Here is a 13,570-nt window from a genome sequence, read left to right as displayed (position 1 = left end):
CACTCGCCTCTCCATGTGCTCCGTGGTTTTTTATAAGTGCAGTCTTATTAGTGTTCGTCGCTTTTTTGTTCTCTTCTTTGGCAGATGACATTATTATTTTGTCAACATTTTCAACAAATACAAAGAAACCGTTTTACTATCAGTGATTGAGAAGCCAATATGGCTGTCTCTTGCAAAAATGGCCACTGTAGTGGAAAATCATATGCCCATAGTTCTGTAAATAAAAGACCGTTAAAGGATTAGTCCACATGAAAACATTTAGAAAGTGTTAGGTGTAAAATGTCCAGGTGATTAATGTTTTTGGTTAAGATATCCCTTTACAAAACTTTTTCATCTGGTGAGTTCTCCTTCAATGGAAGTCTTCAGACAGACAGAAATCTGTCTGAGATGGTTTAGTGAATACTGCATTGAACAGGGGGTTGGACATGATGACCCTGGAGGTTCCTCTCCAACTCTACCATTCTAGGAATAACATTACGAATTCTGACTACGTCACATTTATGTATGGGCGATAACGTGCTAACTGTTTTACGTGCTGCATGTTTCCCAGGATCAGAATTCGGATCGGATGAGCCTCTGTTCTAGTGGGACTGGAGACGCAGAGTCGGCCTCTCTCAATGAAGATGACTTTGAAGGCATCGCCTCTTCTCGGGACGGCGACCTCACTAATGCCAACATCACAATGGGTATGAGCAGAACAAGCCTGGAGAGCAACACTTCTCAAGAGGGCAGCACCAAGCAGCTCTACAACAGCGGTAAGCATTAATCCCAGGAAGCGTTCTCAGGAGGACCAGGGGGAGATGATGGTGCTAACCCAGTGTCTTCTCTCCAACACAGGCTCCCCTTCTAGGATCACAATAAACTATAAACCGGAGCCTCATCCCTCCTGCAATTCCAGCACTACCAGTGTCTTCCAGAACTATGCCATGGAGGTGCGCTGCTCCAGTTATTACTATCTCATGAACCATTTTGGGTGAATGTATCAAGGACATATGTATTAATGGTAACATAGTTAGTAAGGCCGAAAAAAGACATTTGTCCATCCAGTTCAGCCTATATTCCATCATAATAAATCCCCAGATCTACGTCCTTCTACAGAACCTAATAACTGTAAGATACAATATTGTTCTGCTCCAGGAAGACATCCAGACCTCTCTTGAACCCCTCGACTGAGTTCGCCATCACTACCTCCTCAGGCAAGCAATTCCAGATTCTCACTGCCCTAACAGTAAAGAATCCTCTTCTATGTTGGTGGAAAAACCTTCTATCCTCCAGACGCAAAGAATGCCCCCTTGTGCCCGTCACCTTCCTTGGTATAAACAGATCCTCAGCGAGATATTTGTATTGTCCCCTTATATACTTATACATGGTTATTAGATCGCCCCTCAGTCGTCTTTTTTCTAGACTAAATAATCCTAATTTATAGTACTTTATAGTACTAAATTATAGTAATAATAGTCACATTTTATTTTATGACCAAAAGACTTAAAGCAGCTTTTTAATCAGACCATGTTTTCCAGTGTGAGGGCAGCATTGCTAGTGGACAGGTCTACTCTTCTGGCCAAAAAATCATACTGTGCCATTTGGCTAATAGCAATCATAGAATACAGCAGACAGTTTGAGCCCGGTGTCGTTATCAGGGGATCGCTTCCCCTGACTCTCCCAAGCTCCTCCAGAAGCTGATTGACAGCTGGATGCTGTGTACACGTAGAGCGTAGCTGTGTCTGTTCCAGCCAAGGTACTTTGAGGTTAAAGGTTTGGAAATGGGTCTCCTGCTCCTGACCACCAGACCACTACTGGAGACTTTGCACGACCATGTATATTGGTGAATGAGAGCCCTGTAAAAGCACGTTTCTCTTGTAGTTCCTGTTGAACCTTCAGCTTCAATGGGGGTTGTTTACTTGAACATCTTCTTTTCAAATGAAACTGTACCCCATGTAAAATAAAAACAGCACATGCTCAGTGTTCACCTTTCAGATCAGCGCAGTTCCGGCAATGTCATCACTATGTCTTCTGGCACTAGCGTAACATTGTCATATCAGTGGCTGCTGATGGGCTGCAGCGCTCACATGGCATAACCATGCTACACTACTGCCTTTGACTCCGCACCGGCATAGTTGAAACTGCGCTGGTCTAGAAGGTGAGTTTATGCCGTTTCCATTTTATATGGGACACTATTTAAAAAGGGGTTGTCCAAGTAGGGAATAACCCCTTTAAGGACCCGCAGCAATCTCTTGATAGTCAGTGGCTTTTAAATTTAGGTCAGTGGCGCAGAGAATTAGAATTAACTTAGATAATAAAAGTGCGGCTGTAAGGCTCCTCTCACTTGTCACAGCCACATTAAATGCAGAAGATTGTGGTCGTGTGTGTATATGTGTATGTATATATATATAGAGAGAGAGAGTGATATTATATTCAGTTATATACATAGATGTTCTCAATTTTGTTACCCACTTTAAACCCCATAATAGAATTGTCTGCACTTTCCTTTGAAGGTCCTGATCTCCAGCTGCTCGCGTTGTCTGACCTGCGATTGCCTTGTTCACGATGAAGAGATTATGGCGGGCTGGACAGCAGACGACTCAAATCTGAATACAACTTGTCCCTTCTGTGGCAGTCCCTTCCTACCGTTCCTTAATATTGAAATCCGAGATTTGCGCCGCCCTGGAAGGTAAGCTTCCCATAGCTGGTATATATAGAATGAGTGCTCAGTAACAGGTTATATCTAGCAGGGAGCAGAGCAATGTGTCTGATATATCCGCAAAAGCCCAAATCCTCACCATTGTCTCTACTAGATACTTCCTGAAATCCAGTCCTTCCACCGAATGCATGCCGATTCCTTCTGTGGCATCTCAAAGACCCAAGTCTGAAATCATTTCTCGGTCATTTTCTCTTAATCCAAGGTTGGTATTTAGGATTGTGCTGCAATTTTAAATGAAAACTTCACAGCTTCTGACACTGAAACATGCAGACATATCTCAGCAAGCGAGAAATGCTGCAGACTCGGGGATGGATTGGATATATCAATAGTCAAAAGGTGCATTGCACTTGAGTACCAGAGCCCCTGCTTAAAAGTGGAGAATCTCTTTAAAGGTTTAAGCAATAAACCATAGAACTGTATTAGAGCTTGCCCCATACTGTTACTTATTAATACTGACAAATGCATCTATTCACAACACATTGATTGGTCCCCATAGCCCTGAAAGAGGTAAAGGCCACCCATCCTTTGCAAATAAAAATCTTGATATATTATAGTATTGTCCACCTTTGTCTTTATGCCCCTAACGATCGCTCTAAACACTGCTCTGCTCTGACGTGTGCATCTCCTTCAAAAGATGTCTGCACAGATTATTGTATGGGCTCAATAGTGAGTGTGGCTCCGTATACCACTCTGTGAGGGAGTGCACAAACTCATAGACTTACTATTGAGCCAGTACACCACCACCGATTTGCTCATATAAAATATAATAAGACAGCTACACTATGTAGGTGTGTCTCTAAACAATAAACATTGAAGGCAAGCAGAGATCTAGCTGTTTTTGGTACAGGGGCTCTTATTAGAAAATAGTTTGTTTGTTTGTTTGTTTTACAGTGAATTACCTAGATTTGCTAAAACCTTAATGTTCGTGATTAGTTATGAGCGAGTGTGCTCGTTACTCGAGTTTTCCGAGCATGCTCGGGTGGTCTCTGAGTATTTGGGGTGTGCTTGTAGATTATGTTTGAGTCCCCGCAGCTGCATGATTTGTGGCTGGTGGACAGCCTGAACACATGCAGGGGTTGCCTCTTTGTTAGGGAATCCCCACATGTATTCAGGCTGTCTAGCAGCCGCACATCATGCACCTGTGGAGACTCAAACATATTCTACAAGCACACCCCAGATACTCAGAGAGCACCTGAGCATGCTCGGAAAACTTGAGTAACGAGCACACTCGCTCATCACTACTCGTGATTCTTACTACATGTAATCTTTTTTTTTATTATTATTATTATTTATTTATTTATTTTATGCTTTATTTTAGTAGGAAAACTAAATCAGAGGAGACAAATGTCCGGATCATACAGATCCCGACAGGAAGGAGGAAAAATGATCGTAACGAAGCCACTTCTCCAAGTATCCCTGTAGCGAGAAGCATCAGTACGTTCAGCCCTTTGGATGAGAAGCCATCTTGCAATCTGAGCCATGTCTCGACCGGCAGCCTGCCTACTAACTTTCAGACATCCACTGTATGTGACCCTGTAATTCTACATTAACATTCTCATATAACAATGTCCGGGCACCAGCTCTTTAGGTTGACCAGAATAATAAACTTACGCTTAATTAGTGATGAGTGAATATACTCGTTACTCGAGATTTCCCGAGCACGCTTGAGTATTTTCCCGAGCATGAGTATTTTTTAGTGCTCGGAGATTTCGTTTTTCTTGCGGCAGCTGAATGATTTACATCTGTTAGCCAGCTTGATTACATGTGGGGATTCCCTAGCAACCAGGCAACCCCCACATGTACTTATGCTGGCTAACAGATGTAAATCATTCAGCTGCGGCAATAAAAACTAAATCTCCGAGCGCTAAAAAATACTCGGAGGACCCCTGAGCGTGCTCGGGAAATCTCGAGTAACGAGTATATTCGCTCAGCACTACTCTTAATTTCTTCTCCTGTCTCAGCATGGAGACACAATGAGCATGCTGACAAATGTATGAAGTCCATGGTCTTATAGACAGGTCCTATTAAAGGGGTACTCTGGGACAAAACTTGTACCGTCCCTGCCCTCATAAACTATAAAGAGGAGATGCACATTGCACTTTAATTATCTTTATAACCCTTATAATTCCATGTGACAGGAGCTGCTCCTCACTGCTCCCCCTCCCATCTGGCGAAAAAAGCAAATCTAGATAAATCCACGGTAATGGGAAATATGCAACAAATCCCACCAAAATTAGAGGAACATAGCTATAGTAGGAATCTAAAACATAACCTTTAATATATATAAGGTAAAAATATACAAAAAAACAAAACAAATATCACCCCACACCAATCTAATAGTATTCAATGGTGTAACCCGAATTAAAAAAAAAAAACACCATTTATAATATGATACCAAAAATGTTTATGAGAACAGCCTTATCACATACAGTGTGCTGTCCCACGCTACCAAGATACCGCTAGTTATAAACATAAGCACACCTAGGTGCAAAAAATGTTCAGCAGGGTAAACTTGTATGTACAAATATTGGCAGGTATCAGACAAATGAATAAAGCAGGCAGGAGGGGGTAAGGCAAAAGAAAAGAAATATCATGTAACAACAAAGATAGTTAAAACAGGAATGATCTCACCAATTGCCATAAACGAAGTAGGTGAAGCCCGCAATTCACTGGAGTAGAGAAAAGTCCATATAACAGCGATGCCGGGAGACAATACCCTGTCAATCCCTAAGGGGCTATTCATAAACCTACAGTCCCAGACTCCCAATCCTTACTAGTTATAAACATAAGCACACCTAGATAAGGGTGTGCCTTGTAAGGGCGGGAGTCTGGGACTGTAGGTTTATGAATAGCCCCTTAGAGATTGACAGGGTATTGTCTCCCGGCATCGCTGTTATATGGACTTTTCTCTACTCCAGTGAATTGCGGGCTTCACCTACTTCGTTTATGGCAATTGGTGAGATCATTCCTGTTTTAACTATCTTTGTTGTTACATGATATTTCTTTTCTTTTGCCTTACCCCCTCCTGCCTGCTTTATTCATTTGTCTGATACCTGCCAATATTTGTACATACAAGTTTACCCTGCTGAACATTTTTTGCACCTAGGTGTGCTTATGTTTATAACTAGCGGTATCTTGGTAGCGTGGGACAGCACACTGTATGTGATAAGGCTGTTCTCATAAACATTTTTGGTATCATATATAAATGGTAAGCAATAAATTACTTGGCACTCAGGAAATCTTGTTGCAAGATAAGAAATTAGTTTATTTAGTGCATCCAGTTCCAACTTTTGAACGTTTTCGGTCTTAACAACAGACCTTCATCAGAAATAGTTTTTTTAGAATACTGTAACACATGTATAAAAAACATAAGAGAATACTTTTAGAGAACACACATGATGCACAGAACAAATACAGGTGTAACACATTTAGCTCGAAAAGATCAATTAAATACATCACTAGTTGTATGGCAGATAACAGCAGTGGCGGTCTAAAAGATCCGGACTGGTGTTTCGTGAGTCACGTTCAGGAGATGCAATAGACTGTGAGCGTGTTTAGGAAAAAAGTGAGCGTATCAAGTCCATATCAGGTGACTGAGCGAGTAGGCTGCATAATGACCACCCCCAAAGGATACAGAGAGTGTGGTGACCTCCCAAGACGCGGGGTCACAGGGCTGAGGTGCAAGGTAAGGTGCCTAAAAATATAAAAACACGAACATATGAGTACACACACTAATGCCATTGTGTAAGTATCGTATAGTGCCAAGTAATTTATTGCTTACATTTGACGGGTTGGATACCTAACTTGAGCACCACCAAGAAGCCCTGAGTGCCGTGTTTACTATTGCTCCTCATATATAAATGGTGTTTTTTTTTTTTTATTCGGGTTACACAATTGAATACTATTAGATTGGTGTGGGGTGATATTTGTTTTGTTTTTTTGTATATTTTTACCTTATATATACAGGTCCTTCTCAAAAAATTAGCATATAGTGTTAAATTTCATTATTTACCATAATGTAATGATTACAATTAAACTTTCATATATTATAGATTCATTATCCACCAACTGAAATTTGTCAGGTCTTTTATTGTTTTAATACTGATGATTTTGGCATACAACTCCTGATAACCCAAAAAACCTGTCTCAATAAATTAGCATATTTCACCCATCCAATCAAATAAAAGTGTTTTTTAATAACAAACAAAAAAAACGTCAAATAATAATGTTCAGTTATGCACTCAATACTTGGTCGGGAATCCTTTGGCAGAAATGACTGCTTCAATGCGGCGTGGCATGGAGGCAATCAGCCTGTGACACTGCTGAGATGTTATGGAGGCCCAGGATGCTTCAATAGCGGCCTTAAGCTCATCCAGAGTGTTGGGTCTTGCGTCTCTCAACTTTCTCTTCACAATATCCCACAGATTCTCTATGGGGTTCAGGTCAGGAGAGTTGGCAGGCCAATTGAGCACAGTAATACCATGGTCAGTAAACCATTTACCAGTGGTTTTGGCACTGTGAGCAGGTGCCAGGTCGTGCTGAAAAATGAAATCTTCATCTCCATAAAGCATTTCAGCCGATGGAAGCATGAAGTGCTCCAAAATCTCCTGATAGCTAGCTGCATTGACCCTGCCCTTGATGAAACACAGTGGACCAACACCAGCAGCTGACATGGCACCCCACACCATCACTGACTGTGGGTACTTGACACTGGACTTCAGGCATTTTGGCATTTCCTTCTCCCCAGTCTTCCTCCAGACTCTGGCACCTTGATTTCCGATTGACATGCAAAATTTGCTTTCATCAGAAAAAAGTACTTGGGACCACTTAGCAACAGTCCAGTGCTGCTTCTCTGTAGCCCAGGTCAGGCGCCTCTGCCGCTGTTTATGGTTCAAAAGTGGCTTTACCTGGGGAATGCGGCACCTGTAGCCCATTTCCTGCACACGCCTGTGCACGGTGGCTCTGGATGTTTCCACACCAGACTCAGTCCACTGCTTCCTCAGGTTCCCCAAGGTCTGGAATCGGTCCTTCTCCACAATCTTCCTCAGGGTCCGGTCTCCTCTTCTCGTTGTACAGCGTTTTCTGCCACATTGTTTCCTTCCAACAGACTTACCATTGAGGTGCCTTGATACAGCACTCTGGGAACAGCCTATTTGTTGAGAAATTTCTTTTTGGGTCTTACCCTCTTGCTTGAGGGTGTCAATGATGGCCTTCTTGACATCTGTCAGGTCGCTAGTCTTACCCATGATGGGGGTTTTGAGTAATGAACCAGGCAGGGAGTTTATAAAAGCCTCAGGTATCTTTTGCATGTGTTTAGAGTTAATTAGTTGATTCAGAAGATTAGGGTAATAGGTCGTTTAGAGAACCTTTTCTTGATATGCTAATTTATTGAGACAGGTTTTTTGGGTTATCAGGAGTTGTATGCCAAAATCATCAGTATTAAAACAATAAAAGACCTGACAAATTTCAGTTGGTGGATAATGAATCTATAATATATGAAAGTTTAATTGTAATCATTACATTATGGTAAATAATGAAATTTAACACTATATGCTAATTTTTTGAGATGGACCTGTATTAAAGGTTATGTTTTAGATTCCTACCCTTCCCCCTCCCATCTGGGACAATGTCATGTTTTATCTCCCCAGAGTACCTCTTAACCCCTTGCCTACCTTTAATGTACTTGAACATCAAAAGTCGTGTCCCTGCCTTTGATGCGGGCTCGCACACCGAGCCCACATCTTTCCTCACACATGATGGCTGATTTAATCAGCAATCATGTGCTTCTGACAGCAGCAGTCAACACCCTCCTGCAGGGGTGCGCATCGTTCCAGGCTCCCATCGGCGAGCCCTCATTAAAGTCCGGGAGATGGCTATGACGTACGGGTATGTCATATGTCGGTAAGGGGTTAAAGAGGATCTTTCTCCAAATTTTTCATGTCGAACTGGACACACATGGTAATAGTAGCTACAGAGCGGAATAAAACAGAGATATTCGCAATCAAGGTAATGGCACATAATGAGTGTGCATTAATACAAGAGGGTCTTATTAGTTACTTTTTACTAGAGGCATGTACTTGTTCTCGGGGTCTTTAAGTACAACAATGAATTTCGTTGTGTATTGTCTCATCAGCTTATCTGTATGGGGTCTATAACATCGCTCAGGCTTTTGCTTTCTGGTTCATGAACAGAATGACAGAAGTATCGTAAAGATTGGCTTGTTTTGCTATGTATCAGTCCGAATTTATATTTCACTTCAAATGTTTTATTAATTGAGTAGGATGTATACAGCAGCATTGTGCATCCTGAGCTGACTGGTTCATGTACACAATGCCAGACATAAAATCGACTCGCACCTGTTTTGCTATGTGACCGGGTAAGTTTCTATTCCATCCATGGTGCTTGGGTACAGTTCTGAATCCCACTGTGTAGTGTCTCTTCGCCGTGACTGCTTGGATCTCTGGCATTGCTCTTCCTGAGCTTACAAGTTGAGTTTTCATCTCTGATCAGGCATTGTGGAGGAGCGGTACAGCTACACATGGAGTTTATCTGAAAGATGTTAGGCCCCTTTCACACATCAGTTTTTTGCCATTAGTCGTAATCCGTCGAATTTTGAAAAAAACGGGTGCGGCGACTGATACCGTTTTTTTCTCATAGACTTGTATTAGCGACGGATGGCCTCACATTTCATCTGTTGTTTACCGGATCCATCAAATTGTCTGTCCAGCGGCCTGAGACAACGGACAAAGTAACGGTTTTGTGTCTGCCAAAAAAACATGTCATGTTGTGGTGTTTCCAGATGAAGAACTCTTATAACTTTGAAACGCGTTGAATAAAACCACATTTTATACTGATAATAAACCCGGACTTCCAGTTATTCAGCAGCGCAGAGTAAATCCACGTTTTATTCATTTTTTTTCTTTCGGTTGGTCACTATTGGACCTGTGGATCGGCTGCAGCGAACACTTCCAAAAGCTAAATTTTAGCTCGATCCGGTGAGCACAGTTCAATCATATTAAACCCTGTTTGCGCTATTTTCTCCAGCAGCAGTCACTGTATCCTTACATCTCACACCCTGAGAAACCGCTATGGCGGGACGTGTGCGCTCTAGTATGTTGCTGCCTGTCTATGATTGGGAAAAGAAAGTGAAAAGTAACTAGGAACACACACTTGGACTTAATTTTTCTCCATCGTCTCATTGGGGGACACAGGACTGTGGGTGTATGCTACTGCCGCCAGGAGGCTGACACTAAGTAGGTATAAAAAAAAAAAAAGTTAGCTCCTCCTCCATAGTATACACCTTGCCACTGGCCCTGACAGCTCCAGTTTATGCTCAATGTCCGTAGGAGGCACATCTCTGGGTTTTCCCAGATGCTTTTTTTCTCTTTCTCTGAAGATAAGACAGGGGCAACGGACCATTTTGAAGGGGTCCGATCTCCCCAAACCAACAACGGGCGAGCACATGGAGTGTCGCCTCCACGTATCCTTTCCCGCGACGTGGGATTTTTTTGCCGGACTAAGAACCTGACCACCCTGAGGTAACGGAACCCTAGGTTGTACAGGCATTCATTCCTTGTCCGTGCACCCTCCACTTCATCACCAATGCACGGCTACGGAGTTTAAAGGAGGCAGACGGTCCCTCTCCTCGCCTTCTGAAGGGTGTAAGGAGTTAGGGTGCCTGCACCGTCTTTTTTATATATGTATATATATTTATATGTGGATTTTTTTGGTCTAACCTCATCCGCTGTCAGAGGGCTGCACAGGGGGCTCCTGCTTCATCGCGCGTTCTGCTGGTACTGCACAGGTGGCGACTATTATCCGGCGCTGTGCTGGTTTCCAGCATTATTCCCCACAAGCAAACTTCAGCAGGGGCATGGGCGGAAGTCCCGCCCCTTTTTTCGGCGGTTTCCTGTTCTTTAGGCAGCCTGAGGCATTATGGATCTTGTAGTCTGAGCATGGGCGGAAGTCCCGCCCCTTTTTCGGCGGCTTCCGGTTTTCTGTACGGCCTGTGGCATTATGGGTCTTGTAGTCTGGGGGAGGTCCCGCCTCCATCAGCGGCGGTTTACTTCCGGTTTCGAGCACCCAGCTTTCCCGGGAGAGCAGGGGAAGGAGTAAAATCTAGATCCCTGCTTCAGCCTAAACTGGGTCCATGCGTGGTAACTCCTCCCACTTTTTCAGGCATCCGCCCTGTGAATTAGTTTATATGTGTGGTTTGCACAGGAGACATGGTTCAGTGTTTGAGAGCATACGGGGACACAGGACTGGGGTAAGTGCTACTTCCCTCAGCCTGTCAACAGTATTTGTTCTAGACCTAGTAGCTCATAAGGAGTCATCATGTCTAGAAACCCTAAGACTCACTCAGTTCTGTATTCCTCATGCATTACCTGTCGGTCTGCTTTTCCGCATGCGCAAAGTAACCATCTCTGTGAGGTTTGTGATTCCGAGCGCATTCAGGAGCCCCCGTCTGCTACCCTGCCTGTTACCCCGCCGGCTATCCTGCCGGGTGTGCCTGTACCTGGGTCGGCAGTGTCTCCCCCTGAGTGGGTCATATCATTAACGCATTCTATGGCATCTCTAACAAAGGCGGTTGAGTCCCTTCAAGCCCCTGTCAGGGACATTCATCCGCCTGTTTTGGAAAGATCCTCCGAATTTCAGGATCCTCCGGCCTGCATGGGCCGTACTCCCTCTAGGCAGACACAGGGGAAACGATCCCACACAGCGTCTCCCGGTCCGTCAGGTGCATCAGCATCTTTGAATCCCGTCTCTCGATCTCCCTCTCCTGCGGAATTGAGTGAACACGGTTCGGACTATGACTCAGAGGGGTCTTTTGATTTAGAAGCTCCTGGTTATCAGGAATCTGTTGACAGTCTCATTGAGGCCGTTAACCAGACTTTTGGGAGTAGAGGATGTGGCCACCTTACCTTCTGGTCATAAAGTGTCCTTTAAGAAATTCAAGCTACCTCATAGGGTGTTTTCTACTCATCCTGAGTTTGAGGATCTAGTCCAACGTCACATGGAGCGACCAGATAAGCGTTTCTTAGGCCAGAAGGCCCTAGGTGCAAGGTATCCTTTCACTCCAGAGCTTTGTAAAAAGTGGGCAGAATCCCCTTCAGTGGATCCTCCCGTGTCCCGTTTGGCCTCTAGTACGTTGCTGTCTCTTCCTAATGGGTCGCCTATTAAGGATCCGACTGATCGGCTCCTAGAGTCTAGCTCGGTCTCTGTTTGAGGCTTCAGGGTCAGCCCTCGCGCAGTCTTTTGCGGCCACATGGGTTGCCAAAGCTATGATAGCTTGGTCAGAGTCCGTAACTAAGGCTCTTCAGGATAAGGGGTTTCCTGTAGAGGTGATAGAGATGTCAAATCAGATATCTTTAGCAGGGAATTATCTGATTAATGCATCTTTGGATGCGGCAAATTGTTCAGCATTGGCTGCGGCAAATGCTATTGCTATCAGAAGGGCCCTATGGCTAAGAAATTGGCGGGCGGACTCTACTTCAAAAAAGTCCCTTACATCCCTCCCTTATCAAGGTGTCCGTCTTTTTGTCGAAAAACTGGATCAGCTTATATCTGATACCACGGGAGGTAAAAGTAATTTCCTTCCTCAACAAAAGGTTAAGCAACCTTTTCGTCGCCAATTTCAAGCAAGATTTAAATCCTTTCGTAACTCCCGGTGGTCTGCGGCACCAAGCGCAGGTCCCCCAAGTCGGCCTGTCCAAGACAGGGAGCACCAGGTCTCCTATAGGGCCAATCCATTGGCAAGAATGCGGTATCAACCATCAAGATCTAGGGGATCTAGATATCCTCGATCTTCGGCTAAATGACTGGAGGCAGCCTCTCGTCGCTTTCAACAGGGTAGGCGGTCGCCTACTACTGTTCCATCAGTCCTGGCTGTCAGTTGTTCAAGACAGATGGGTAAGAGACCTGGTGGTTTCAGGGTACAAAATAGAGTTTTCCTATCTCCCTCCAGGCCGGTTTTTTCCATCCAGTCTTCCCAGTTCAAAAACCCATCTAAGAGCTTTATTCAGAGCAGTCGAGTCTCTTCAGTCCAACGGGGTCATTGTCCCTGTTCCAAAGGAAGAAAGGTTCAAAGGGTTTTATTCAAATCTGTTTACGGTTCCCAAAAAGAATGGGACCGTGGGACCCATTCTGGACCTAAAGTGTCTAAACAAATTCATCAGCACTCGTCGCTTCCGTATGGAATCTCTCCGCTCGGTCATTGCGGCTATGGAAAGGGGAGAATTCCTGGCTTCCATAGATATTCAAGACGCCTATCTGCACGTTCCTATATTTCCTCCTCATCAAAAATTTCTACGGTTTTCCATAGGCGAGCGACACTTCCAATTCACTGCATTACCTTTCGGGCTCGCCACTGCTCCCAGGGTGTTCACGAAGGTGATGGCAACAGTGGTGTCAATCCTGCACTCTCGAGGCATAGTCATTCTGCCTTACTTAGACGATCTCTTAGTCAAAGGACCAACTTTTCAGGCATGCAGGGACAACGTCAACATCTCTTTGGACACCCTAGCTCGTCTAGGGTGGCTGGTCAATTTAAAGAAGTCATCTCTAGTACCATCTCGGAAGATCTCTTTTGTAGGGAATGATCTTCGACACCTCTCGGGGGCTAACTATTTTACCCCAGGACAAGGTGCTTTGTCTCCGGCAGGAGGTAAAAATTCTTCGGCAGCCGAGTTTCCATTCAATCCGGTTCTGCATGAAGGTCTTGGGCAGGATGGTAGCAGCTATAGAAGCGGTTCCATTCGCCCAATTCCATCTTCGTCCACTTCAACAGGCACTTCTGTCAGCCTGGGACAGGAGTCCTTTGTCTCTCAACCTCAGGTGTCGTCTGTCTCCTGGGGTCAGGCAATCCCTGAT

At 44.2% G+C, this 13,570-nt stretch overlaps 1 protein-coding gene across 7 annotated transcripts in view; it reads left to right on the top strand.

The window, feature by feature from the left end:
- DENND4A (DENN domain containing 4A) overlaps nucleotides 1–13,570 on the top strand; it is a 208,592-nt gene that overhangs the window by 178,639 nt on the left and 16,383 nt on the right. For 5 of the 7 annotated variants that reach the window (XM_069766368.1, XM_069766372.1, XM_069766371.1 and 2 more), the window contains 5 exons: nucleotides 551–755; nucleotides 838–932; nucleotides 2,496–2,671; nucleotides 2,796–2,903; nucleotides 4,020–4,224. In XM_069766368.1, the coding sequence (XP_069622469.1) occupies nucleotides 551–755; nucleotides 838–932; nucleotides 2,496–2,671; nucleotides 2,796–2,903; nucleotides 4,020–4,224 (789 nt within the window). The remainder of the gene's footprint in view (nucleotides 1–550; nucleotides 756–837; nucleotides 933–2,495; nucleotides 2,672–2,795; nucleotides 2,904–4,019; nucleotides 4,225–13,570) is intronic. The other 2 variants (XM_069766373.1, XM_069766369.1) reach the window with 1 other exon arrangement.

The sequence above is a fragment of the Ranitomeya imitator genome, chromosome 4 (assembly GCF_032444005.1).
Source record: "Ranitomeya imitator isolate aRanImi1 chromosome 4, aRanImi1.pri, whole genome shotgun sequence".
Classification (NCBI taxonomy): Eukaryota; Metazoa; Chordata; class Amphibia; order Anura; family Dendrobatidae; genus Ranitomeya; species Ranitomeya imitator.
Note: the sequence above shows the minus strand (reverse complement) of the source record. Positions and strands in the feature narration are given on the sequence as shown.